Source organism: Sodiomyces alkalinus (assembly GCF_003711515.1).
Source record: "Sodiomyces alkalinus F11 unplaced genomic scaffold SODALscaffold_5, whole genome shotgun sequence".
In the NCBI taxonomy this organism is placed as follows: domain Eukaryota; kingdom Fungi; phylum Ascomycota; class Sordariomycetes; order Glomerellales; family Plectosphaerellaceae; genus Sodiomyces; species Sodiomyces alkalinus.
In genome coordinates, this window is record NW_021167083.1 from 844,018 (window position 1) to 868,689 (window position 24,672).

The 24,672-nt window shown below is 55.2% G+C and overlaps 9 protein-coding genes and 1 non-coding gene across 10 annotated transcripts; 6 read left to right on the plus strand and 4 right to left on the minus strand.

The window, feature by feature from the left end:
* Positions 1–59: 59 nt before the first annotated feature.
* Positions 60–3,285, minus strand: SODALDRAFT_359689 (hypothetical protein; the record flags this gene model as incomplete). Its single annotated transcript, XM_028614194.1, has 10 exons — positions 60–409; positions 488–525; positions 1,517–1,626; positions 1,691–1,726; positions 1,800–1,834; positions 1,988–2,014; positions 2,093–2,165; positions 2,465–2,480; positions 2,606–2,836; positions 3,209–3,285. 10 exons carry the CDS (start codon positions 3,283–3,285, stop codon positions 60–62), a joined length of 993 nt encoding a protein of 330 aa, XP_028466393.1.
* Positions 3,286–3,352: 67 nt separating this feature from the next.
* Positions 3,353–7,114, plus strand: SODALDRAFT_359690 (MFS general substrate transporter; the record flags this gene model as incomplete). Its single annotated transcript, XM_028614195.1, has 9 exons — positions 3,353–5,181; positions 5,769–5,815; positions 5,904–5,991; positions 6,086–6,111; positions 6,200–6,222; positions 6,299–6,557; positions 6,628–6,742; positions 6,885–6,970; positions 7,095–7,114. The coding sequence occupies 9 exons, from the start codon at positions 3,353–3,355 to the stop codon at positions 7,112–7,114; spliced, it is 2,493 nt and encodes an 830-aa protein (XP_028466394.1).
* SODALDRAFT_t124 lies at positions 5,483–5,574 on the minus strand. The gene has a single exon. It is a non-coding gene; the product is annotated as a tRNA-Ser (tRNA).
* A 70-nt stretch (positions 7,115–7,184) lies between the features above and the next one.
* Positions 7,185–9,562, minus strand: SODALDRAFT_378777 (acid protease; the record flags this gene model as incomplete). Its single annotated transcript, XM_028614999.1, has 1 exon — positions 7,185–9,562. The coding sequence occupies exon 1, from the start codon at positions 9,399–9,401 to the stop codon at positions 7,185–7,187; it is 2,217 nt and encodes a 738-aa protein (XP_028466395.1). The 5' UTR covers positions 9,402–9,562.
* A 1,178-nt stretch (positions 9,563–10,740) lies between these two features.
* SODALDRAFT_295431 (hypothetical protein) lies at positions 10,741–13,266 on the plus strand. Its single transcript, XM_028608780.1, has 5 exons — positions 10,741–10,978; positions 11,047–11,079; positions 11,181–11,296; positions 11,377–11,478; positions 11,573–13,266. Exons 1-5 carry the CDS (start codon positions 10,937–10,939, stop codon positions 13,167–13,169), a joined length of 1,890 nt encoding a protein of 629 aa, XP_028466396.1. The 5' UTR covers positions 10,741–10,936; the 3' UTR covers positions 13,170–13,266.
* A 670-nt stretch (positions 13,267–13,936) lies between these two features.
* On the plus strand, positions 13,937–15,358 carry SODALDRAFT_333195 (NAD(P)-binding protein). Its single transcript, XM_028611903.1, has 2 exons — positions 13,937–14,744; positions 14,889–15,358. Exons 1-2 carry the CDS (start codon positions 13,983–13,985, stop codon positions 15,165–15,167), a joined length of 1,041 nt encoding a protein of 346 aa, XP_028466397.1. The 5' UTR covers positions 13,937–13,982; the 3' UTR covers positions 15,168–15,358.
* Positions 15,359–18,113: 2,755 nt separating this feature from the next.
* On the plus strand, positions 18,114–18,874 carry SODALDRAFT_276929 (secretory phospholipase A2; the record flags this gene model as incomplete). Its single annotated transcript, XM_028608039.1, has 3 exons — positions 18,114–18,439; positions 18,616–18,721; positions 18,761–18,874. The coding sequence occupies 3 exons, from the start codon at positions 18,114–18,116 to the stop codon at positions 18,872–18,874; spliced, it is 546 nt and encodes a 181-aa protein (XP_028466398.1).
* A 1,265-nt stretch (positions 18,875–20,139) lies between these two features.
* On the plus strand, positions 20,140–21,899 carry SODALDRAFT_333199 (aspartate aminotransferase). The gene is made up of 3 exons (XM_028611904.1): positions 20,140–20,377; positions 20,620–20,689; positions 20,759–21,899. The coding sequence occupies exons 1-3, from the start codon at positions 20,261–20,263 to the stop codon at positions 21,856–21,858; spliced, it is 1,287 nt and encodes a 428-aa protein (XP_028466399.1). The 5' UTR covers positions 20,140–20,260; the 3' UTR covers positions 21,859–21,899.
* A 147-nt stretch (positions 21,900–22,046) lies between these two features.
* On the minus strand, positions 22,047–23,359 carry SODALDRAFT_311446 (hypothetical protein). Its single transcript, XM_028609168.1, has 2 exons — positions 23,114–23,359; positions 22,047–23,013 (listed from the first exon to the last, which is right to left on the minus strand). The coding sequence occupies exons 1-2, from the start codon at positions 23,255–23,257 to the stop codon at positions 22,120–22,122; spliced, it is 1,038 nt and encodes a 345-aa protein (XP_028466400.1). The 5' UTR covers positions 23,258–23,359; the 3' UTR covers positions 22,047–22,119.
* Positions 23,360–23,553: 194 nt separating this feature from the next.
* SODALDRAFT_333201 (hypothetical protein) lies at positions 23,554–24,672 on the plus strand. Its single transcript, XM_028611905.1, has one exon. The coding sequence runs from the start codon at positions 23,695–23,697 to the stop codon at positions 24,544–24,546; it is 852 nt and encodes a 283-aa protein (XP_028466401.1). The 5' UTR covers positions 23,554–23,694; the 3' UTR covers positions 24,547–24,672.

Sequence of the window (24,672 nt, forward strand, 5' to 3'; positions counted from 1 at the left end):
CGGCGGGAGGGGCGGGAGGAGCGGGAGGAGAGCAGAGACGGAGACCACCTGCCACCCGACTAGCGGCCCAGGCCACCCAAACGACTATGCAACTGGCCATAATGCGGTCTAGGAAGCCCCCGAACCGGCGGCGTAGCTGCGGCCAGTTCCTCCGGCCGGGCCAGCCCGCGAAAACCGTCGCGATTATCGTGAGCACCCCGATAATCCATAGCGTTATATCGAAAGGGGCCGAGGGGCAGGGCGAGGGCTTGGTCGTGGGCGAGGGCGAGGGCTCGGTCGTGGGCGAGGGCGAGGGCAGCTAGGGGCAGACCAGCTGGGGGCAGACCAGCTGGGGGCAGACCAGCTAGGGGCGGCAGACCACCTCGGGGCAGACCACCTCGGGGCGGCAGACCACCTCGGGGCAGACCACCTCGGGGCAGATACAGGCCAGGTGGACACTCGGGTAGATGTCAGCCATGGTAGGCCTTGTTGTGACTGTTACTGTCACTGTCTCTGTCTCTGTCGCCGTCGTTATCGTCATCGTCACTGTCGTTGTCATTGTTGTTGTTGTTGTGGTCGTTGTTGTTGTCGTTGTTGTTGTCGTTGTTGTTGTCGTTGTTGTTGTCGTTGTTGTTGTCGTTGTTGTTGTCGTGTTGTTGTCGTTGTTATTATCGTTATTGTTATTAATGGAAGACGATGGCGATGGCAATGACAGTGGCGGCAATGAGCATTTATAAATAAGAGAGAGAGAGGAGCGAGTATTTATCAAGCATAGAAGGAAGAGCGCATAATTTACAATAGGTACTAATAAGAAGCCGTTCTAGGCAGTCGTTAGTAATAGCGTATAGTATATATTCGTATTAAGAGGAGGAGAGACTAAGGACTAATAGAAGGCGTACTTTACTTTAACTTATATATAGTATATACCTAGTCTATTAAAAACGTGTACTAGGCTCGTAGCTATAAAAGTATCTCCGTGGCTGACTCTGTCTAATATATCTGAAAGGTAGCCCTAAGCCAGTTATAGTAAAGGTTACTAGCTCGCTACTATCTAAGAAGCCGCGACCTAGCCATAGGGCTATAGGGGAAGCCTGCTACTTCTATCCCGTAGGGAACGGCAAGAGCTACTAGAGGATAACCGTATAGTACCTACCTTAGGTAGAATTAGGCAGGCGGAAAGGAGAAAGAAAGAAGGGGGGAGGGAGAGGAAGGGGAAGGAAAGGAAGGGAAAGCAAGAAAGGGGAAGGAAAGAAAGGAGAAGGAAAGAAGGGGGGGGGAGGAAGGGGAAGGAAAGGAAGGGAAAGTAAGAAAGGGGAAGGAAAGAAAGGAGAAGGAAAGAAGGGGGGAGGGAGAGGAAGGAAAAGGAAAGAAAGGGGAAGGAAAGAAAGGAGAAAGAAAGAAGGGGGGAGGAACACACACCCTATACTACCTATTCCCCAACCTCCACCTATGTCGCTGGCGTTTTGACTGTGAATATACGCTAAATCTGGCTGAAGCTTCTCGTGTTCCTTTATCCTGCACTTTAAAAGCGAGTGACCCTTGCCTCTGGACAAACGAGGAATCTAAAATAAATGTCCATAGATACTCGACGAAGATGAATTGGCCAACCCGTGGAAGAGAAATAGAACGGGAAAGATGACTGCCGTACTGCGGATTGTGTCGTGTAATATGTAAAGTCGTGGGTTCTCGTGGGTTCAACCTGATGACATACCACCTGGACGTCCGACGGCATAGCAGTTACGATAAACTCAGCACGTTGTCATTTCATGGTGTGTATGGACAACATACCAAGTAATATCTTGCGGTTGGAAAGGGCGAACTGTCGTCGACTTCAACCCGTCTTCCGCCGTCACGACTCACGAAGCCTCAAGGCTTTCCGGAAACTATACTGCCCGTGTATCTAGCCTCGGGTACTTTGATAATGTGTGCCTTAGAATTCCAGCCAGAACTCCCGAGTCTCATGTTTTGTTGAACTTAGGCATGTACTCTTGTAACGGCGTCTTCGGACTTCCGTTGTTTGTCTTCTTCTCCAAGACTGAACGTGCACAGATAAACTCCCCAAAGACAAGGAAGTAGCCGCTCGCTATTTAGTCTATAATACCGGCGAGGATACCGTTCTTGACTATGATGATCAGTGTCGCTAAACCCCCGTACGTGAAAGTATACGGTGTCGAATGGGGCATCCGCTCGCGTAGTCGTTGACAAGCTGTATCCGGAACCCGTTCTAAGAACTTTAGAATATTAGGGAAGCCTATTAAAGGCCATCCGCCCGATTCCGGATACCGACAACGTTAACAAGAACTCGATTGTATGACAAAAGCTTTTGAGATACACTACATCCGTATAGTGTGTTTGGGTGGTATTTACACGTAGCTACGGATATTGACGGCCGAAAAGATGACTAAAAATTGGTTGTCAAACCCTGCCGCCAAGCAGCACCTAGTCGCGGGCCGTATATAAGGCCCGAAAATTCAGTGGGGCGCACAGCATTATCATCTGATCTGATAAGATGCAATCACAAAGAGGCCCCACATGGCACTTGTTGAAACATCTGACCCCCCTTCTCGGCTTCTTCCCTCCCCCCAGACACTTGTCCGAACGAATCCACCGAGGCAACAAATCTCACTGGAAAATGAGACGCTTGTAGCTTATAGACGAGGGAAATGTCCTCGGTGGTCTGCTCATAATTTCACATCGTGCGAGGGTAAGTTTGAAAGTTGCATAAACCTCGCTTCCCCTCCAAGGGCCCAGCCATATCTTCGTGTCCTGTTGCCAGTCCGTTTGGCTGTCTCTTATGCCAGTCTCAGTTCGTCCCGGACGGCCGGCTTGGTGCGCATAATCCAAAGCCGATTTTCGGCTGGGGAGTGCATAACGAAAGTTGTCGGGTTTGCGCCCGAATTCTTTTCTTCATTTTTCATTTTCCTTTTTTCCCCCGCTCTACTCATCCTCTTCCTTCATAAAAACATGCCAACATCATCCTAAGAGCAGAGCCAGTCACTACATCTAATTCACTTTATCCTCTCCGCTTCCCATATAATAAAACGGAGATCGCCGGACCCTCACGTAACGGGAACGCCAAGCTGCAACGAACTACCTAGTCTTCCCGACCCGGCTCAGTCACGTTTATTGATTTTTTTCTTCTTTTGTTTCCTCTTTTCCGCAAACGCTCAGACAAATCGCGCATTAAATTGCTTCCACCCCATCAAAACGCCGCAGTTCGAACGTGCACGCTTTCCCTTCCCCTTTCTTCTCGCCATCAGACACGCCGCTGGCCAGTTGATACCGATACTCCCCGTTGTCGCTCATGGCAGATGAAGGGGTCGTCGACTTTGCACCGCCTATATTATAGCCGACTGCGCTCGAACAACAAGTTATGAGGGGAGAGCGGGGCGCCGTCATGGGCACCACTACTCACATCACGCGAGACATGGGGGAGGAAACCCCTCTCCTAATCACCACGACACCAGCTTCCACCACCCAGCGACCCAGCACCGATGTACCGAGCACGTACAGATATAGCTACGTCGCCGAGTCCAGTGCAGTGACTCCAGCCCACGCAGGCACCCGTCGCACTGCCGCCATCTCAGCACAGCTAACCCACACCGAACGCATCTGGCTCTACCTGGCCATCTTCCTCGTAGGCTACAGCTACGGTCTCGACAGCCAGGTCCGCTCCACATACCAACCGTACGCGACCTCCAGCCTCTCTCTCCACTCGTACCACTCCACCATCAACGTCCTGCGGAGCGTGGTCGCCGTCGCCTCGCAACCCACGGCCGCCACGCTCTCCGACGCCTTTGGCCGGTTCCACGCCGTGGCCTTCTTCACCGTGCTGTACACGGTCGGGACCGCCATCGAGGCCTGCGCGAACTCGGTCGAGGCCTTCTGCCTCGGCGCCGTCCTGTACCAGATCGGCTACACCGCCATCATACTGCTGCTGGAGGTCCTGGTCGCCGATGTGTCGTCCATGCGGTCCCGTGTCCTTTTCAGCTACGTCCCCGCCGTGCCGTTTATTATTAACACCTGGATTAGCGGGAACGTCACCTCGGCCGTCCTCCGCGTGACGACGTGGCGCTGGGGCATCGGCATGTGGTGCATCATTTATCCCGTCGCCTCACTCCCCCTCCTTGCGATCCTGTACTCTATAGAGCGTCGCGCCGGGAAACACGTTGCTGCGGAGGAAAACTCCTGTCTGCCTCCCCCGCCCGCCCGGTCCCGATGGAGCTGGGACCTCCTCCGTCGCATCGACGCCGTCGGCCTCGTGACTCTAGTCGCCGCCTTCTCCTTCACCCTGGCCCCGCTAACCGTCGCAGGCGGCAAAGCGAGCCACTGGCAATCCCCGAGCGTCCTCGTCCCGCTCGTCGTCGGGCTCGGCTGCTTCCCGCTCTTCGTCCTCTGGGAAAAGAGGAAAGGGGCCGAGACGCCGCTGATCCCGTTCCACCTGATGAAGGACCGCGGCGTCTGGTCCGCGCTGGCGGTGCGGAGCCTCCTCAACTTCGCCTGGACCATCCAGGGGAACTACCTGTACACGGTCCTCGTGGTGGGGTTCGATTTCTCCATCGAGTCGGCCACGCGCATCACGTCCTTCTTTTCCTTCTTCGGCGTCGTCAGCGGCATCTTGGTCGGGTTCGTCATCTACAGGGTGCGGAGGCTGAAATCCATCATCGTCGCCGGCACGTGCGTCTTCATGGCGGCGCTCGGCATCCTGATCAACTTCCCCGGCGGGGCCTCGGTCGGGGCGCAATCGGGGCTCGTGGCAGGGCAGGTCCTCCTGGGTTTGGCGGGCGGGTTGTTCGCTTACCCGACCCAGGCGTCTATTCAGGCCTCGGCGACGCGGGAGCACGTTGCTATGATTACGGGCCTTTACCTCTCGTTTTTCAATGTGGGCAGTGCCTTTGGGAACTGTGTGTCCGGCGCCATCTGGACGCAGACTTTGTACCCGGCCCTGGCGTCGAACTTGGCCTTCCAACCGAATGGGACGTTGGCCCAGGCCGTTTACGACTCGCCGTTTACGGTGGTTCCGGAGTATCCTGTGGGCGGCGAGATTAGAGACGCCATTATTGATAGTTATAGTTATGTCCAGCGGCTTCTTTGCATCACGGCTTGCTGTCTCTGTGTGCCTATGATTGGGTTTTCCCTGGCGTTGAGGAACCCGAGGTTATCGGAGGACGAGGTGCAGGAGGAAGCCGAGGAGGCTGTTAGGTGACGATTGAGTATATATGAGAAATGATCGAAGATGTAGAGGTCTAGAGGCTTCATTTAGTGAATTTTCAACGTAATGAGTTGCGGTCCCTTAACAATGTGTTGGTGGAAAGAGTGAACTTTGCGGGTAAGGTAAGTGTGTGGGGGGGGGGGTACTTGAGGATGTTGACCTTATCTGTAAGTTATCTCTTCTCTTAACCTAGCGGTGAAGAAGGTGCGTAGAAAAACGAAATGGAAAAAGGCAAAAAGTAAAAGGACAGAAACAAAGAGAGGAAAAAAAAGAAAGAAAAAAAAGAGTCGTCGATAGCAGCAGGGTTCGAACCTGCGCGGCCGAAGCCATGGGATGGTGATGAAAATTCAAGTCCCACCCATTAACCACTCTGGCATGCTACCATTTGACTAGTTGAATTCGGTCGGAAAAGAGGTACATAAGGTCAGCTTGCAAGCGGGAATCTTCGAATCTTCGATCTTCCCTTTCATCTTCTTTTCTCCTCGGAACCAAGTCATTCGTGGTCATGTTTCCCCCCCTGGCCCCCAGGCCTCTACACCAAAGGTACGGTTTACGTTTTGATACCTGGTTACCTTAGTCAACGGTCAACGGGCGGTTCTTGTTCCGCCTCCGAAGCCCTGGCACGTCACCTATTGATCCTACGGTCCCAAAACACATCCAAAAAAAGAGCAATAGAAAAAAAGAAAAAAAAATTGATCGCCATGTCATCCAGGGGAATACGTCAAATCATTCTATCAATTCATGAGAAAAGACGAAAAGAAGGGCTGCATCGGCAACGGGATGCAAGGCCCCAACTCTTGGTACAGGCCAAAAGGTATCACAAATAGAAACAACAGGGTCGGGTCCCATCCCCGACTCCAGTTAATTTCCCTCTCGCGACGATCCTTGTCAAAGGCTTCAGAAACCTTGGACAGTTAAACGTGACATACCTTGTGTCGGTGTCCGTACGCTGTACTGGTGACGATATCCGTTTACCTACCTTGGAAAAATCACCATGTCCTCCCCCAGCGGCCCAGTACCTTACGCTTTCAGTGAATGAACGACCAGCCATCATGACTGGCAGTGACAGAACCAACATCTTAGCTCGCATGAACCGCCTCTTCTTAGCCTACTGGGGCCTTGTTTCGTTTCGGCCTCTGTGTTGGTCCACGGTGCGCCCCTCGGCGACCTCAAAATCCCGCCCGGCTACTTTCGGCCGCCAGCTCGACCGCCGAGACCTGCACCCCACGGACTGGGATGGCGGACGGCGATGGGCGCGCCGACATGATCTGGACTGACAAGTTCACCGGCGACGGGACCGTGTTACATAACCTCGGCCGTCGCGACGACGTCGACGGCTCGCGATTCGAGTGGAGCCATGCCGGACGTCTGCATCAGGGTCGGGTGGCGGGGACCGTGCGTGTATTATCCTGATCTGCTGGGCAATGGCCGAGTAGCCGACCAGCACAATCTCCTCGGGACGTGGACCAATGAGGCCGAGACGTGGTTCAACAGGTGCGAAAAAGAGGGCAAGGAGGACGATGAGGAAGCGTCCACGATCCAGATCTTCCGGTCCAGCCGTCTGATGCATGAATGAGAGACGAGGGATCAACTTTTGGTGGTGAGATATGAAATGTCAGAGTCCGTTAGGAAGTTGAAACCTGTCCTGCTTACACCAGGCCGAGTGTTTGTTTCTGCTGTTCAATTGGGTCAGTGCAGAAAAGGCTGTAGAAACATCGATGGCCGGCCAACAGAAACTCAACTCGTCGCACATAAATCATTGTTCCTCTCTATCGCAAGGTGAGATTGTAAAAGTGCGACTCGATCGAAAATGTGCCCGGCTTCACAGAAACAAGGAAACGAAGAGACGGTTACAAGCCAGACAAAATATCGAGCATGGAAGACGGACATGGCTGCGTATCAGAGAGTCTGGAAGGGCGGTAAAGAGCCCGAGAGTCAGAAATCGCAAGGGAGTATCAGGGGTATTATTAGAGTAAGGTATTAAGTAAAAGAACTATTCCTGTGTAGATGGCTTTGGTATCCTGGGCGGCCCAGCTTCTTCATTCCGATTCTCCGACTCTCCCTGTTGCGGCGTCAAAGACTGGACATCCGCCGCAGCACCCGGAGAAACCTGCGTGGAGGACTCCGCAGCCGCCGGAGGATCCGATATGATAGCGTGCGGGGGAACGTCGCCGATGGGTTGCACAGGGCTGATAGGACTGACAGGGAGGTGATCAGTGTCGGTGGTGGGCGCGGCCATGTTCGTGTCCGTGTTCGTGTTCGTGTTCGTGTCCGGAAGCCGGGACTGGTCGTTTGCTGTAGGATGGAGTGCACCAGTCATCTGAGCTTGCGCACCGGCTGTCCTAGCCTGTTCTGCGGCCGTCGCATTCGTCGCAATACCGGTCGGGTCTTCCGAGATGGGTGGGAGCACCGTTGTGGTAAGACGCGAATCGTTCCGTGAACCCCTGTTGGAGTTCGCCAGGACGGCCGGTCTGGGAGGCAGGGGTGGCGACTCGGGCTCGTCGAGCTCCTTCGCCCCCTTCAGGACCAGCGGCTTTCCGCCACGTCCGATGAGGATCACGCCGGAAGGGTGCCTGATGATGCCGGTTTCCAACTCCTCCTTCTTGACCTTGCGGTAGCGCCGGAAGGCCCAGATGCCCAGGAGGAGTCCGACGAAAAGAATGGAGCCAATTCCGGCGGCGATGCCGACCCCGACCCCCGTAAGCATTGCTCTGTATCTCCGATCACGTTCGTTATACCAATCTTCACGATCCCGATCGTCAGAATATCCGGTCCCGTCCGAGTCGCCTACGCCGTCGCCTTCGCAATCCTGGTACGCCCAGCACCAAGACTGCCCCACCTTGGTGGACTTAGGAATGGTGGCTGCAGAGCTGGGGAAGGGGACGATGTTGGCGCGGGTGGCATCGGAAGGCCTGACGACGGGAGCCATGCCAACCTCCTCGTTGGCGAGATCAAAGACGAGGTAGGTATTGCGCAGCAAGTAGCTCCCGAGGACCCAATGGCCTGATTCCTCGCTGTAAGAGCCCGAGTCGATGTTTTGGACGCCGAAGATGCACATCTCTTCGCCATCGAGCTCGGGGTAGTCGTCATCGTAGGAGGCGTAGTACTCATACGAATATATGTCGGCGGGAAGGACGAGATCGCGCAGGTTGGCAGTGAGGATGTAGCCCCCCGTGCCGCCGAGTTCCAGGGCAACACGACCGGTGAGCGAGGAGGCGCGATCGCAAGGAATGACTGCCCTGCCCGCATAAGAGTACGAGTCGAGAACGACGCCGGCGAGGTCCCAGATGGGCTGAGCGACGGCCAGGGGCAAGTTGGAGAGGAGGTAGGTAGGGTTGATTCCGACAAAGGGCAGATCGGGATTCAGGGACTCGTCGACAATGGGCTCGAGGCGACCGTCGGCCGAGTCGGAGCCGTTGACGGAGCCGATCTTCCCGTAGAAGCCGGTGTACTGCATGGAATACTTGTAGGCCTGGAAGCGCTGGAGATCGCCGCTGAACTTGGTGGTGTCGATGGCGCCCAGGAGCAGGGAGCCATCGGAAGCGTTGGCGGACGACGGCCACATGCTGAAGGCGGTCGAGTTGATGTGGCCCGCGGCCTCCAGTGTATCCAAGGAGGACGAGCCAGTGAAGGTGCCGTAGCCGAGCCCCAGCACGCCAATCGCTTCATACCCGGAGCTGTCATGAACGAGACCCAGGGTCGTGTCTTCCAACTTGGCAGGGCCGATGTGGACGGTTTCCGAAATGAGGTCCCCCTCGACCCACGATCCGCTAGGCAAGCTCGCGTCAAAGGAACTGCGCGAAATACGTTCAAACGAGTCAGACTGGTTGGGATCGAACGAGCCAAAGAAGCAGTCGATGTCGGCAGAGTAAGGGCCATCGCCGCAGGTCTCGATGTCGATGACCCAGATTTCGCTGGTCTCTAAAGAGACGAGCAGCGAGACTTCTTGTGGTGGTGTGCCGACGGAGACATTGACCAGGAATTCGAAGCCGACATAGTACCCGTTGGCGTTCCCCTCAAGTCGGGTGTCTGTCTGAACCTGGCGGCGTCTGTCGGGCGGGGCATGACTAACATCGGTTCGTCCGGTGAAGGGTATCTCGAGGAAAGCAGAGGCACATGTTGCGTATAGAACCCAAACGAAAGAAAGGGCGAGGAGGGAGGTGGAGGAGGAGGAGGAGGAGGAGGAGGAGGAGAAACGAATGGACGCCATTGCGAAGGAGAGGATTTCTTGGCGATGGTGCGGGAGTGACGATTAAGCGAGTGACTGTGGTGTTGACTGGTGGTGACGAGAAAAAGAGCGGCTACAACAATGGTTGCATAATTAGACCACCAGACAAGAGAACAACAACAAAGACGGCCGATTCGTGGCCGTGAAGGCCTCGAAAGTATGTCGGCGGTGGTTGGTACTGAACGACGATGAGGTTGAGTGAGACAAGAAAAGAGGAATAAGAAAGGGGAAGAGATCATCGGGACAACAAAAACTGCCCCAGTCAGGCACGATGCACAGACCATAGCCCTCAAATTTGGCGTTTAAGGGGCGGAGGGTAGTGGGTCGTCCGTAAGGCAGCAGTCCTATTCAGGCTTAGCCCTTCTTGTCATTGGCTGCGAGATCCAATCAAGCTTCCATATAATTGGTTCAATCCCGAGCACTATCGACATAGCCTAAGGTACCTTAACTTGTTCGGCTATAACGGTCGGTGTCTGTCGATATTGGTTCCAGTACGGAGTACCACTCGGCCGGATTTCTAAGTGTTTTGACATCAGTGGCTCTTCGGAAAGGGAGACAAGCTGTCAGCTAATTAAATAATGAATATAGCACAAAGTTTCAATCTGTGGTCTGGAAAGAAAACCATTATGACACGATTGATTGGTGGCACTCGTAATTTGAATTGAATGCACTCTTCTGTCACCCTATCACCGGCTAATGCCGTTAAAGAGCGAGGAGTCGGGACAGAGCAAATTTATTACCTATTTCCCCGAGTTTACGGGACTATAATTACCAGAGGACTTGCTATTTATTAATAGACAGCTCGACGTTTCCAACCCGGCCCGTGCATGGGCCAACCTACCTACCCGGGAGGGGGGGTTTATAGGTCAGAGCTCGGACAGAGACTTTTGCTCTGACCAGAGCCAGGACAGAGAAATTTCTGTCGACATGATGTTCTAAGACTGTTGACAGACTGACCAGTTATCGGGCTCTGTCCTATACCCCCTAAACCCGGGTAGGTAGGTAGCCAAAGAACGAGGCTTTACTTCGTAAGTACTCTAGGGTCCGACACCATTGTCAGTATCATGGCTTCGTCACTGACCAAAAAAAAGAAGAAAAAAAAAGGTAGGTATGCTAAACTACTCAGGTCATCCTGATTCCAAAGCATAAGCTGTGCTAAGTGTACCTATATTGGTGTGAAGAAGCGAATGACGTTATACGTGACGTCGAGCAACAGGCTCAAATCGACGACCATTTGCCACACCTTTGCACGTCAAGTGTGGCTGGTACCACATGCCACCCGCCTGTACATGCCAATGTACTTCGTATCGCCGTCACTACTCCCGTACATATCGATCAAGCTTTGGATTCTGAACTTCACCTTTCCATAATAAAACATCGGCATCAAATAATTTAGGAAACAATATCTAAAGTAGGCGCTGGTGTCTTCCGGCGCTGTCGCCTAATACCCACTCTCTGCCGTTAATACTTAATATCCGTCCACTACTATCAAGCTTCCTCCGCCAAAGCTGATCAACATGTCACGAACTCTCCTCCTCTGCTTTATACACGGATTCAAGGTCAGAAGGCACCCAAAATATCCCAAAATATACACTATATGTAGGCACCTTAATTGACGCTTTCCAAGGGAACCGATGACACATTCAAGGATTTTCCCTACGTGAGTCCCGTCATTTGTTTTCCTTTTTTCTTCTTTTTTTTTGGCTCCCCTCTCCCGAGGGGGAATTTGGTCCTCTGATACCAACATATGACGAGATGTAGGAACTCAAGAGGGACGTCGCACGTCAACTTCTGGACCATCGCGTCGAGTCGGTCGTCTATCCCAAATACGAGACAAAGGGAGAGTTGGCAGAAGCCACCGCCAAGTTTTTAGAATGGTGAGCATCAATCTGTATTCCAATCTCATTCAATGTTGTGTCGTTACGCTTACGCATACATACTCGTGCTTTTTTTGAAGGCTGAAAGAGAAGGTTATGGATATTCGAAAGGCCAATCTGGAGAACCCCTGGCCTCCCAACGACAGACAAGTTGGCGTAATCCTCGTCGCACATTCCATGGGGTAAGTTGTCTAGGTCGTTCAGGGCCCTCTTCCGAATCACAGGGGGTAGTATGGCGGAATAATAATATGGGAGGAACTAACGATGGTTTTTCAGTGGTTTCGTCGCAGCGGATGCCCTCTTCCTCGCCCTCGACCAACGAGCTGAGAACGAGAGCGAGGACAAACCACTGTTCCCGTTAATCCAAGGCATCCTGGCCTTCGACACGGCCTACAACGGCCTCGCCAGGTCCATGTTCGTCTACGGCGCCTTCTCCAACTACCAAAAAGTCAGCAGCGTCTTCAACGTCATGACCGCCCTCGGGGCCGCCGCGCCCGCCGGCCTGAGCAGCCTCGCCGCCCAGCGCGCAGCAAGCGCCGCGACCGCGGCAGCGAGCCTGGCGTCGTCCTCCTCTTCGCCAGGGCCAGCGTCAGGCCCAGCATCGGCCTCCTCGTCGTCCCGCCGGAACTGGAAGCTGTGGCAGCTCGTCGCCGTGCAGACGGGCACGATCGGCGCCATCGCAGCGGGCGGCGTCGTGGCATACATGAACCGCGAGGCCATCATACGGGGCGTGAAGAGCGTCCGCAACCTCAACCGCGAGTCCGTGGTCGAAGGGTACCGCCAGGGGATGGAGACGCTGGGCCAGGGGCTGGCGTACATCAACCGCGGGAACGTGGGGCGGTCCTTCGCCTGGCTGTCGGACCACTTCACCTTCGTCGGCACCCTGATGAAGCAGAAGGAGCTGGGCCGGCGCCTGGACCGCATGGCGGCGCTCCGCGGCGGCGTCGGCATCCGGGACTTCTACATCTCGCTCGGCGAGAACGGGTACTGGAGCGGCGGCTATTTTGTTCCTGAGCGGACCTTCTGCGCCGTGCCCGACGCCGGGCAGCCCGCGAGCGCGCTCTTCACGCGCTGCGCCATGCGCGGGTCGGCCGACGAGCTGCAGGCCCACCTGAGCATGTTCCGCCCGGACAAGAACACGGGCTACGAGAAGATGAAGGACGAGGCGGCCGAGCTGGTCGTAAAGTGGTTTTCGGCCGAGGAGGAAATCGTGGACGACCCCAATTTCCGCCAAGTCTCGCCCGAAGAAACCGAGGAGGATGCCGCGGTGGAGAAGACCTTGTCGAACACCGTGGACGAGCGAGGCCCGGAAGCTGGCACGGGAGCCCAAGGGGCGACGGAAGTCAAAGCTGCCGAGACCGGCGAGGACGACCTCCCGGACGAATCTCCGGTGGACATTGCGGCCGCTGCATCGCTGGTGCCCCTCCCCGAGGATGGACATGGGGAACTCACGACCGATACGAGCGCCGCCGGGCCCGAGTCGGGCGAGCCAACGACGGCCAACGAGAGAAAGAGGACGTACATGCAGTACCTGTTCGGCGTCGCGCAGCAAGCTGGTCAGGGGGCCAAGGATTGGTGGCCGAACAAGGTGCATGTGCCCATCATGTCCATGCCTTCCATGCCTTCCATGCCCTCCAAGGTGTCGATGCCATCCATGCCTAAAATGCCGACTTCTGTCTCGGCATTAGGGAATGCCTCTATGCCTAGCGTGAACATCTTCAAGAAACGAGAGGCCGAGGCGGAAGGCACAGCTGCTACAGCCACGCCAGGGGCAGACAGCAGCGGCCAGGAGGGAAACCAGCGTGAAGGTGCTCGTCAAGGCGCGGACGACGACCAGGCTGGCGCGACGGAGAAGTCCATTTCGGCCGAATGAACGGTCCGACTTTTGGTTGAGAACTTTTGGGATGAGCAATGAATGGACTTGGGAGAATTTTAGGAGGAAAATTGGGTAAGAAAAGAATAAAACCCGCTCGCTTGGTAATGACTTGATTACCAATCCATTACCTATTCTACCGGATTTAACGCGATAATGTACTTTGTACGATGCACTTACAAATAAAACTTCCCCAGTTATGAAGGTTCTTCCACCTTGGCATGTGGGCCAACATCCAAGTTCCAACATCGTGCCTAGTCTCACATTTTTGATTCTTTTCTCTTCTGTTATAGACTTGTCCTCTCCAAACATTGCGATAGTACGGAGCGGACGTCCATCCTTTTCGGTCCTGCCCCTCCCACTAGAGTGGAAAGTGCCACATGCCGGTTTATAAGTTTTAGGGGAAGTGCCGAGTCCATCGAGTCCATGAGGTCATGATAATGACGAAGAGGCATTGGCGGAGAGATCGGGAAGCGGAGACCCTACAGCAGAGACGAGCCCAGTCACGCAACACAGTGTTGCAGAATAATGATGGAATGGGGGAACTTTGCCTGTGGTTCCATGTCTTTCTTTATTAATCCAATACTGCGCACGAAGATTAATAAACGGGAGTATAGCAATATAAAACTAACCACATCGTGCACCCGACCTTTTGGCTTTATATCTCCTCCCCTTACCTACCCCGCCCCCCGCCGTTCACTGCACCGAATCCTTCACGACTTGGCACAGAACACTTCTCACCCCACTCACACCGAGACATACCAACCAAAAAAAAAAAAAAAAAAAAAAAGAACAGCCCCGAGTCCTTCGACCATGGCGCCAAACAAGACACTCGTCTTCAAGAAGATCCCCACCGGGGCGCCCGTGCCAGGCGAGCACCTAGCCGTCGAAGACCACCCCACCGACATCGACACCCCTCCCAAGGGCGGCCTCGTGCTCGAGGTCCTCTACGCTTCCTTCGACCCGTACCTGCGCGGCAAGATGCGCGACCCGTCCATCAAGTCCTACGCGCCCGCCTTCGAAATCGGCGACCCCATCGTGAACGGCGTCGCGGCCACCGTGCGCAAGAGCGACAACCCCGACTATGTCGAGGGCGACACCGTGGTCGCCATGGCGCCCATCGCGCAGTACGCCCGCGTCGAGGACCCCCAGGCCGCCCAGGTACAGAAGATCCACAACCCGCACGGGCTCGACCTCGCCCTCTTCCTCGGGCCCCTGGGCATGCCGGGCCTCACGGCCTGGTCGGCGCTGTACAAGATCGGCAAGCCCAAGAAGGGCGAGACCATTTTCGTTAGCTCCGCCGCCGGTGCTGTGGGTCAGGTCGTCGGCCAGGTCGCCAAGCGCGAGGGTTTGACCGTCATCGGCTCGGTCGGGTCGGATGCCAAGCTCGACTTTATTACCAAGGAGCTGGGTTTCGATGCGGGCTTCAATTATAAGAAGGAGAGTCCGTTTGATGCGCTCAAGAGGTTGGCTCCGAATGGGATTGATATCTATTTTGAAAATGTCGGCGGTGAGCACCTCGAAGCGGCGCTGGAGAATATGAATATGCATGGTCGAATCCCTATTTGCGGAATGGTAAGTTCCTCTTTTGTTTTCTTTTTTTTCTTCTTTTTTTTCTTCTTTTTTTTTTCTTTTTCTTTTTTCATTGCTCGTCAAGAAGAACAGACAAGAAAGCATTTGACAATGACTTTTGTGATTTGCTAACACTTTGCCTCCTAGATCTCCGACTACAATAAGCCAAGGGAGGAGCAGAGGGGAGTCAGGGGTCTCCTGGCGACCATCAGGAGCAACATCACTTTGGAGGGCTTCCTCGTCTTCCAGCCGGAGTTCGGCCCCGCCTACACCAAGGAGCACCAGGAAAAGCTGCAGCAGTGGATTTCCAATGGCTCGGTCAAGGCGAAGCTGCATGTCACCGAGGGTATTGACAACGCCGCTGAGGGACTCGTCGGGCTGTTGGAAGGCAAGAACTTTGGCAAGGCGGTCCTCAAGGTGAAATGAGCGTTGTCGTCTTTCACTTCATGTAATGAATTAGTTAGTTAATTAATGATCAAGGAAGCGTCCGTGATGCAGGTCATGACTGGCACTTACTGTCTCCTGACTGCCGTACTTGGCCATTGGAAGGCCCAGCGGACCGGTCTTGTTGGACTTGCTTCCGCCAAAGTCCGGAAGGGGCTAACCTTCGTTCCAGAGCTCAATAATCTTATGATCTTCGACTAGAACCAGGTATTTGTGGTATGGCCAATGTTCTCCGCGTAGATTCTTAGTCTATTCGATACCGGTACGGGCAATAGGCAGAGAACCGACGCCAAGAACAGTGGCCATACCACAAATACTTGGCTCCAGTTGAAGATCATAAGATTAAGCTCTGGAAGGTCAGCCCCTTCCCGAATTTATCATGAAGCTATTGGCTTCCTTCCCATGGATCGCTATTGATATCCTCCGCGTGGGAGTCTATCGTTGTAATAGGCCTATGCCTTTAGACAACACTCTTCCTGTTGTTATGGTAATCACCGTTTAGCCAGGCCGGACTTGTGGGTATTTGTCGATTTAATCAGGGAATAACTAACCGTTATGTTAGTTCTTCTTGTTCTTCTTCTTCTTCTCGTCCTCGTCCTTCTTCTTCTTCTTTTTTTTAATAAAAAAAGAGGGGGGGAGAGGGAAAGAAAGGCGGGTTCCTACTTCCAGTGGCCTGGCATCACAGATGTTGAAGCCGAAATCAAGGAGCTTAGTTATTGCTGCGGCACGTTGTCAGAGTCTGGGCCGTGGTGACCCATGTTCGGGTTCGGATCCGATAAACAATCTCGGGACTTCTCAGAGAGGTCGACTTACCTGTGGGCCATACGTACTTCGTAGAACCTTAGGATTGCCCCCATCTTTTGGTCTTTGCCTGATTCGACATGCTCATGAAAGTTGTGCAGCACCTTGTAGGTTTCCCATGATTTCCCATCTGACCTTTTAAGATTTCGTCGTCATTCGTGCTTGAGCGGGGACGCTCGTAATGCTATCAAGCAAGCGAAAGTCTGCTCTCCATCAGGTTCCTTCCTTTTACCCCTGACAGAACCCTTAGAACTCGGTGAAATCGGTAAGCCCGTAGAAACGAAGTGGCAAATTCGCTCTCAGTCGGCTGGGTTCAATCGAGTGGCGGATCTCGAAAGGGTTCCCAGTAAACACGCTTCCGTGAATAAGTTCCACGAGCCGTCCTTAGGTTGGCAATGAGCAGTGGAAGGATGAATGAGGGTCCTTCTGGAAGGTGCAACCGTGGATAAAGACGTGAGAAATAATATTGAGGCTTCAGCGCACGTGCTGAGGTACCGGGACGAGTACCTGCCCAAAACCAGGGCACGTGGGCCCCTCAGAACCAACCTCTGGCTCTACAGGTGTTCAAGTATATCACTAGAGTGACTTCCTACAGCGGTAGACACGCACCGAGTACTGTAATTGATTTTACAGTACGCCACACGGAATAACTTCGTTCTCAACCCCCTACCAACCGGAATTAAAACTACAAGCCGACGATGGAGAATCAGAATGTCATATCACACCGTCACAGCTGGATTGGCCTCTCTCCTGGTGAACTCGCAACGGAAGCTGACCAATAAAAGATAGCAGAAGAGCTTCCTTTTAGGGCATCTCCTCCGAAACTTGTATGCGAGTTTTTGATGGCCACCATCACCATCCTCTCCGTTGTTCCAATGTGCGAAGTACAACGTACTTCAAACTCCGCATTATCCGTTCGACCACCGGCAGCCAAAACAAGCCACCAGATCATGGTGGGAATGGAGACGAGCGGGGGAGGACCGGACAGGGCCAGTCAGGAGGATCACACATCACCATCCACTGCCGTCACCTCCACACAAGCTCGATCGACGGCCCCGTTTGCGGGCGGCACGCTCCTATTCGTGCGAAAGTTGGTGTGCAAGGACCAAAGCTTGAAAGTTCCGCTGATGGCTGACCCTCATGAACCAGATTCCCTTGCTTTGTTGTTGCTCACCCTCACTACTCACTACCAGTGGCATAATTACACTGTACCTCGTACGAGTCGGTCTCACCTTTTTACAGCCAACCTCAAGAAGGGATGCTGTGTCTTACTCCGCAATGTTTTCTGTCAGAGAGGTCGCATCAATAATAATAAGTTACCAGTAAGAACCCCGACCCAACCGCAGAATCCAAAACACCCACCACCGAGCCGCAGGAATCCCCCTCCGTTTGCCTCTCCGCCGCCTTGGCGCGGCTTCTGCGTCCCAAGATCGGGGTAGGCATGTTGTCTTGCCGCCCCCCCATTCCCTTGCGCAGGCCATAAGAAGCCACCAACCGTCCAATGCCGGCGCCGGATCACACTAACGTGGTCGTGAGGTAGGGGAGATACCACCCAAAGGTCCCCGGTTACCTTCTAATTGAATTCTATGAAACTGCTTCTTCCAGCATAGCTCCCCAGTGCCGGCGGGGACATCGAGAGGTTGACCCTGCAGGAACCGCAATATGGAGCCCCCGGGGCTTGCTCACTTGGGCAGGTGGGACGGTTTTGTTGACGTAGCCAGTCGGGCCAAAAAAAGAAGCAACACGGGACGATCATCGATCAGAGGAGGTTGACGATCCAGCCAGCGTGTTAGTCTCGCGAAGTTGGCTCGCAGACTCTCTCGCTGTCCCATCCCCTCTCGTCTCGGCCCCTTCTCGGTGAACTTGACCTCCACAGTCCGGCAAATCTGACTTGGGCGCAAAAAGGGACGATCGGAAACCAACCACATGGGGTCCACGCCGTAGTGAGAGAGAGCTACGATTGAGTATATAAAGACCCGTGATCTTCCCCATCATCATCATCATCCATCTTCTCTCTCCTTCAGCCCAGTAGTCCAGTATCCCAGTCCGCTCTCATCCAGACATCATCTCCTGTCCCTCACTCTCCTCCTCACTTTCCAAACTCCTCAGTACCAAACATCAGCCACCATGAAGTTCACCGCTTCCGCCATTGCCCTCGCCCTCCTCCCGGCCACGCTGGCCAGCCCCGTGGAGAAGCGCCAGACCGCTGTCACCATCGTCGACAACTACATGTTCAGCATCACCCTGCCCAGCTTCTCCACGCACCACCGCAACAGGAACCCTTCGTACCTGATCTGGACCACCGACGGCTGCACCACGTCGCCCGACAACCCATTCGGCTTCCCCTTCCTCCCCGCCTGCCACCGCCACGACTTTGGCTACCACAACTTCCGTGCCCAGTCGCGCTTCACCTCGAACAACAAGCTCCGCATTGACAACAAATTCAGGGATGAGTACGTTTCCCTCTTCCTTTCTGTTCCGTCCCTCCGGAACGATTTCCCCCCTCTTTGTCTTCCCCCTTCCCCCTAAAAGGAAAAGGAAAAGGAAAAGGGAAAAAGGATCCTGCACTGAATATATCCATCCCACTTGAAACTGTCCGAACCGAACTAACACGCCCCCCTCCTCGCAGCCTCTACTACCAGTGCAACGTCAACGGCCACGGCAGCATCTGCAGGGGCCTCGCCGAAGTCTACTACGCCGCCGTCCGCGCCTTCGGTGGCGGCGACGCCACCCGGGTCGCCGCGGCCGGCCGCCTGCACGTCCCCGTCGACGAGCAGACCCAGGAGGAGCACGACGCCCTCGTCGTCCTTTACGAGGAGGCCGTCCGCGCCTACGAGGCCGCCGTCCAGGAGGCCCAGGCCAAGGGCGAGCTCCCCGTCCTCGAGTGAAGGGGAGGAACAACAAAAAAGCGAAAACAAAATAAAAAAAGGGGACGACGTGGGTGGATAGGACAAGCAACGAATTGATTCGTGTGCTGGCTGGAGTGGAGGGGACTGAACTGGACTGGACTGGATCGGGACGACGACAACTCTCGCCCTTGATGGGAATGGGATATATCCTTTCGTCCCTTTCATGGCCGCGGAAATTTGATGGGATGATGCGATTCATGCGAAAGTACATATTCGTGAGCGAGCAAGTCGTGTTGGATTTGGATGGCCTCGCTCCAACGGACAGTATATAGACTGACGACATGACCTTCTGTACATATTATCAAAGTCATGAAACTTATGTCAACCGTTTGGTTCCAATATTCCGATGTATTCTGTCTGATACCTCTGCAAGTCGTGGCGTCCGTCCCGAGATAGCAGCCAGTTGCACGTAGATGTAAGTAAGCCTCGCACAGGGAGATTTGTTAGTGCTTCAATCGCAGTCGTGATGGTGGGCAGGGGGCAGCAAGCTGATAGACATCGCAGCACGCAAATGATGAGAAGGCCAAGCATCCATCAAGGCCTGACCGTCTCAGATAAGCAACTGTGGTTGGTCGTTGTTTGACGACTCCATCGCGATCTGTGGTCGAATTTGTTCGGTTGCTTGAACAACGCTGGCATAGGAATCACCAAAGTATCGCGTCATCGGCGATAAGACACGGAGAAGTACGGAATAAATACTCCGTACAAAGCAAGAGTATGAGGAAACGAAACATCAGTTTATCCGTCTTATCACCTTATGCACTTCGTAATTCATACCTATGGTATTTTTGATCGTGGTTCTCAGCAGCTTCCGATTTTCGCACCCTAAAATCCACCAAACGATGCGTGTCCACTAACTGTCAGTATCGCAGTGTTCGCGCAACGGAACAGCGAAACACCCACATCACATGGGAAATTGGATGCGGTCCAATCAGGAGCAACAATTCGGCCCAGCGCGGCGTGCCGTTGAAGCCGCGACCCTGGACAACATCCAACCCATTCCACGTGTCCCGCACTCTTTTAGTCATCCAAACGGTGTACACACACTGTAGTCTAGCCACTCATCGCCATACTAATTTCCACACTTTTCTAACAAACCTGACGCGCTGGTACCCCCAACTTGCACTGTGGACTTGTCACCATTTAGCCTATTTGCGAGGTACGATAGGGTAGGTACATACGCTTGATTAGTAGCAGGTCCCGGAAACAGTAGGTACGACAACGTTACAGACATGCTCGAGAAAAAGTGTCACCGCATTTGACTTAATATTTTCCCCCCGTTCATCTTCCTCCCACTTTACGCTCTTTTGTTCATAGTCAACGTTCCCCATTCCCACCCTCACCTCTATTTCATTAAGAGACATAATGCAGGCCATGCTGAGCACTGCTATTCGGCGGACTGCTGTTCGCCGCACGGCCGCTCTGCCGCTCAATGCGCTGCGTGCTGGCTCGACCTGGGCCAACGTTCCCCAAGGGCCTCCTGTGAGCTACTCCTTGATCCTTTTGACAGAGTGAAGACAGATGGAAGAAAGGGGAAATTAAAATGTAACATTAACTGCTAACACGTTTGTCTCTTTAGGATGTAAGTCAAACTCTAGCATACTTCGCATCGATTGAGTGCAATGCCCGTGTTGGAGAATACTGACAAGAATCCCCTCCTCCCTTCTCTAGGCTATTCTTGGTAAGTGGCTTGCGCTCGTTCGCATCGCTATTCTGTAGCCCAGCTGACCCCTCGTTATCCAGGCATCACCGAAGCTTTCAAGGCCGACAAGTTCGAGCAGAAGATCAACCTTGGTACGACACGGTGTTCCCCTCGTCTTCCGCTCTAGCTGGCCCAACAGCTGACCGTTCCCCTTCCTCCAGGTGTCGGTGCCTACCGCGATGACAAGGGCAAGCCCTACGTCCTCCCGTCCGTCCGCGTGGCCGAGCAGAAGATTGTGGAGGAGAAGCTGAACAAGGAGTATGCCGGCATCACTGGTGTCCCCGAGTTCACCAAGGCGGCCGCCGTCCTCGCCTACGGCGCCGACTCGCCCGCCCTCTCCCGCCTCGCCATCACGCAGTCCATCTCCGGCACGGGCGCTCTCCGGATCGGCGCGGCCTTCCTGCAGCGCTTCTTCCCAGGCGACAAGAAGATCTACATCCCGACCCCGTCGTGGGCCAACCACGGCGCCGTCTTCAGCGACGCCGGCCTCCAGGTCGAGAAGTACCGCTACTACAACTGCGACACCATCGGGCTCGACTTCGAGGGCATGCTCGCCGACATCAAGGCGGCCCCCAAGGGCTCCGTCTTCCTCTTCCACGCCTGCGCCCACAACCCCACCGGCATCGACCCCACGCCCGAGCAGTGGCGCGAGATCTCCACCGCCGTCAAGCAGGCCGGCCACTTCTCCTTCTTCGACATGGCCTACCAGGGCTTCGCCTCGGGCGACATCCACAAGGACGCCTTCGCCCTCCGCCACTTCGTCGCCGAGGGCCACGACCTCTGCCTGGCCCAGTCGTTCGCCAAGAACATGGGCCTCTACGGCGAGCGCGTCGGCGCCTTCAGCGTCGTCGCCTCGTCCCCGGAGGAGCGCGCCCGCATCGACTCGCAGATCAAGATCCTCGTCCGCCCCATGTACTCCAACCCCCCCGTCCACGGCGCCCGCATCGCCGCCGAGATCCTCACCACCCCGGCCCTCTACGACCAGTGGCTCGCCGAGGTCAAGGGCATGGCCGACCGCATCATCACCATGCGCGCCCTCCTCAAGCAGAACCTCGAGAAGCTCGGCTCCGCCCACGACTGGTCCCACATCACCAGCCAGATCGGCATGTTCGCCTACACCGGCCTCTCCGCCGAGCAGATGGACAAGCTGGCCAAGGAGTTTAGCGTCTACGCCACCCGCGACGGCCGTATCTCCGTCTCCGGCATCACTTCGGACAATGTCGGTCGTCTGGCCGAGGCCATCTACAAGGTCAAGGGTTAAAGCGGACCTTTTTTTCTGTATTCAATTTGTATCTTTTTCTGAGGGATGGGAAGTTCAATGGGAGGCAAAAAAGGTGAGAGATGTTGTTAAAAATAGGCGTCGTCGTAGGTCATGATACCATGGATGCAAATTCGTAGCCGGCGAGTCTCGTTTTGAAAACATAATGGAACGTTGGTTGAACAATATGTTGGTATATTTGGCTAATGAACGTGAACACAAGAACTAAAACAATCGTACGCCCAAACCTCAGACTGCCAAACGTCAAGCCCTCTCCAACCTCTCCAAATCCCTCCTCACCTCCTCGACCTCCCTCTCCATCTCCCTCTTCACCCTCGCCATCTCCCTCATCCGCCCTTCCCTCCCCTCCGCCCCCTCCACGCCAACACCATACCGCTCCAACTCCCTCTCCAACCCCCTGATGCTCTCCTCCACCCGCAGGGTAGCATCCCTCAAATGCGCCTCGTAGTTCCGAAGCGCCCGTACCGCCTCGGGGGTATACACATCAGCACGAACCGCCCCTTCCACAATCCTTGCCTCCAGCTCCGCCTTTTTGGCTTCCGCGGCCACCTCGGCGGCCCCCAACTCGACACTGCGCGCCATGACGCCGTGTTTCCCCTCCAGCGCGCGGATCAGCAGGGCCAGGGCCTCGGCGTACTTGCGCAGCAGCGCCACCACGTCGCGGGTCAGCGCGAGGCGTTCCCTCACGAGCGCTTCGCGGGCGGCGTCGAGGGCTTGGAGCCGGTCGGCGACGTCGCGGGCGAGGTGGGGGATCGTGCGGTGGAGGAAGCTGGGGTTGGTGGCTGGGTGGGCGACGCGGGCGAGCGAGATGGCCGAGTCGCGGAGGGAGGAGGCTATGATGGGTGCGAGTTGGGGGAGGAGGGTGGGGAGGTCGGAGAGGGGCGGGGTGGAGAGGAGGGCGGATGTTTCTTCGCTGCTTAGGGGTCGGGAGGACGGGTCGAGGAGCGGTGGGAGGAGGAAGAGGAGATCTAGGAGCGGTTCGGGGAGTTCTGCTTGTTGTTTCTGTTGTTGTTGGGTTTTGGGGCGCTGTTGGCTTATGGTACTGCCGGGGACTTTTGGTTCTGGAGGTGTTGCTGTTGCGATAGCGTGGGAGAGAAGGTGTTGTTTTGCGTGGTTTAGGCGGTGGGTTCTGAGCTCCTGAGAAGAAAAGCAAACCTGTCAGTATGTTTGTGTTCTGGGAGAAGCAAGAGTCATTCATGCCAGTAGCTCAGTCTCATGGTATGTGAATATGAATTACCTCACGAACAGCTTCACGTTCCTTGCGGAGAGTGTCATTTTTCGTCGATCCGTCTGGGTTGAGGATCGCGGTGGTGAGGGTATGGTAGAGGGATGCGAATTCGGGGTTATTCTGTAGAACGGATTCGTCTACTGGCGGGAGCATGTTGCCAGAGTGCGAAAGGCCGGGATGAGCGTTGATCGACTGAGTGATGGATTTGTTGAGAAAAACTGTTTGATATTGGTCGAGGGCAAGCTTTGGGTGTTCAGTCACTCGTAAGATTATTATAAGCATCCAAGGACCAATTCGGGACATATCAGGCCGGAATCTTATCGCGAAAGACGCGCGATGTCACGTGGCGGTCTAGAGTGGATACACCGGAACTACACCTTTCCCGACCTCCGATCCTCCGATCAACACCGAAAAACTGTGGTATGTGGACCAGAACCGCGATACAATTTCACCCGAGCTCGACACGACGGGCTGCAGCGTTACAAACAACAGCCAATTCGTCTCTTGAGTCCCGAGCTTCGTCAATTGAAGGACTCAGTATCCCTCCGTCCGATGCAACTATCATAACGACGCACTTGCAACCTCTCAACATGCGGCACCTCACCCCCCAGAGGGGCACCGCCGCCTCGCTCCGCACCCTCACATCAACCCTGACAAGACTCTCCGTCTCGTCACAACATCACCAACAAACCCCTCAAGCACCACCACCATCCCTCACCAGCCGTCCCTTCTCAACAACACCCGCCCCACAAACAAAGACCATCAACCTCCGGCGCATCCCCAAGGACCCCGTGCCCCCCTACCCCTACGGCGACCGTCTCCTCTACAAGCAATCCAACAACGGCCTCTACGGCACCGCCACCATCCGGCACGGCAACAACATCTCCTCGGACAACAAAGTCAAGAGCCCGCGCACCTGGCGCCCCAACATCCACCGCAAGCGCCTCTGGTCCGCCGCCCTGGGCGCCTGGGTCCGCGCCAAGCTCTCCATGCGCGTCCTCCGCACCATCCGCCGTGAGGGGGGCGGCATCGACGCCTACGTCCTCAAGTCCAAGCCCGCGCGCCTCCGCGAGCTCGGCCCCGGCGGCTGGCGCCTCCGTTGGCTCGTCATGCAGACCGCCGCCGTCCGCGCCCGCTTCGACCACGACCGCGCCCGCCTCGGCCTCCCGCCCCTGCCCGGCTCGCCCGCCGACAACGAGGACCTCGTCAAGGTCATGCTGGATTACGCTACCCCGGGCCCGCTGAGCGCCGCGAGCAGGGAGATCCTCGCCCGCAGGGCTGCGCAGGTCCAGGCTATGGAGGCCGCTGCGAGGGAGGCGGCCGAGGTGGAGTTTGCGTTGGGCGAGGAGGCTGAGGTTCCTGATGAGATGCTCGCTGAGGATCTTGTGGATGAGGTTGTTCTGAAGGATGTGGAGGAGCAGTCGAAGGATAAGAAGCCGTAGATCACGGCTCTCTAGGCTGTATGTGTATCATATGTATAAGAGTTCGAATTGTCAAACTGTATCACCTTGACGAGATATAGTGTACATGTACACTCACGGACCGTGCGTCCTCCAATATTTGGGGGG

Coding starts and splice junctions, on each gene's coding strand:
- SODALDRAFT_311446 (XM_028609168.1), bottom strand. CDS start 23,257: ATGCTCCCGCCAGTAGACGAATCCGTTCTACAGAATAACCCCGAATTC. Junction 23,014..23,113: donor AACGTGAAGCTGTTCGTGAG/GTAATTCATATT, acceptor TTTTCTTCTCAG/GAGCTCAGAACCCACCGCCT.
- SODALDRAFT_333199 (XM_028611904.1), top strand. CDS start 20,261: ATGCAGGCCATGCTGAGCACTGCTATTCGGCGGACTGCTGTTCGCCGC. Junction 20,378..20,619: donor ACGTTCCCCAAGGGCCTCCT/GTGAGCTACTCC, acceptor TCTGTAGCCCAG/CTGACCCCTCGTTATCCAGG. Junction 20,690..20,758: donor CGAGCAGAAGATCAACCTTG/GTACGACACGGT, acceptor CCCTTCCTCCAG/GTGTCGGTGCCTACCGCGAT.
- SODALDRAFT_333195 (XM_028611903.1), top strand. CDS start 13,983: ATGGCGCCAAACAAGACACTCGTCTTCAAGAAGATCCCCACCGGGGCG. Junction 14,745..14,888: donor GAATCCCTATTTGCGGAATG/GTAAGTTCCTCT, acceptor TTTGCCTCCTAG/ATCTCCGACTACAATAAGCC.
- SODALDRAFT_333201 (XM_028611905.1), top strand. CDS start 23,695: ATGCGGCACCTCACCCCCCAGAGGGGCACCGCCGCCTCGCTCCGCACC.
- SODALDRAFT_295431 (XM_028608780.1), top strand. CDS start 10,937: ATGTCACGAACTCTCCTCCTCTGCTTTATACACGGATTCAAG. Junction 10,979..11,046: donor GCTTTATACACGGATTCAAG/GTCAGAAGGCAC, acceptor ACGCTTTCCAAG/GGAACCGATGACACATTCAA. Junction 11,080..11,180: donor CATTCAAGGATTTTCCCTAC/GTGAGTCCCGTC, acceptor GACGAGATGTAG/GAACTCAAGAGGGACGTCGC.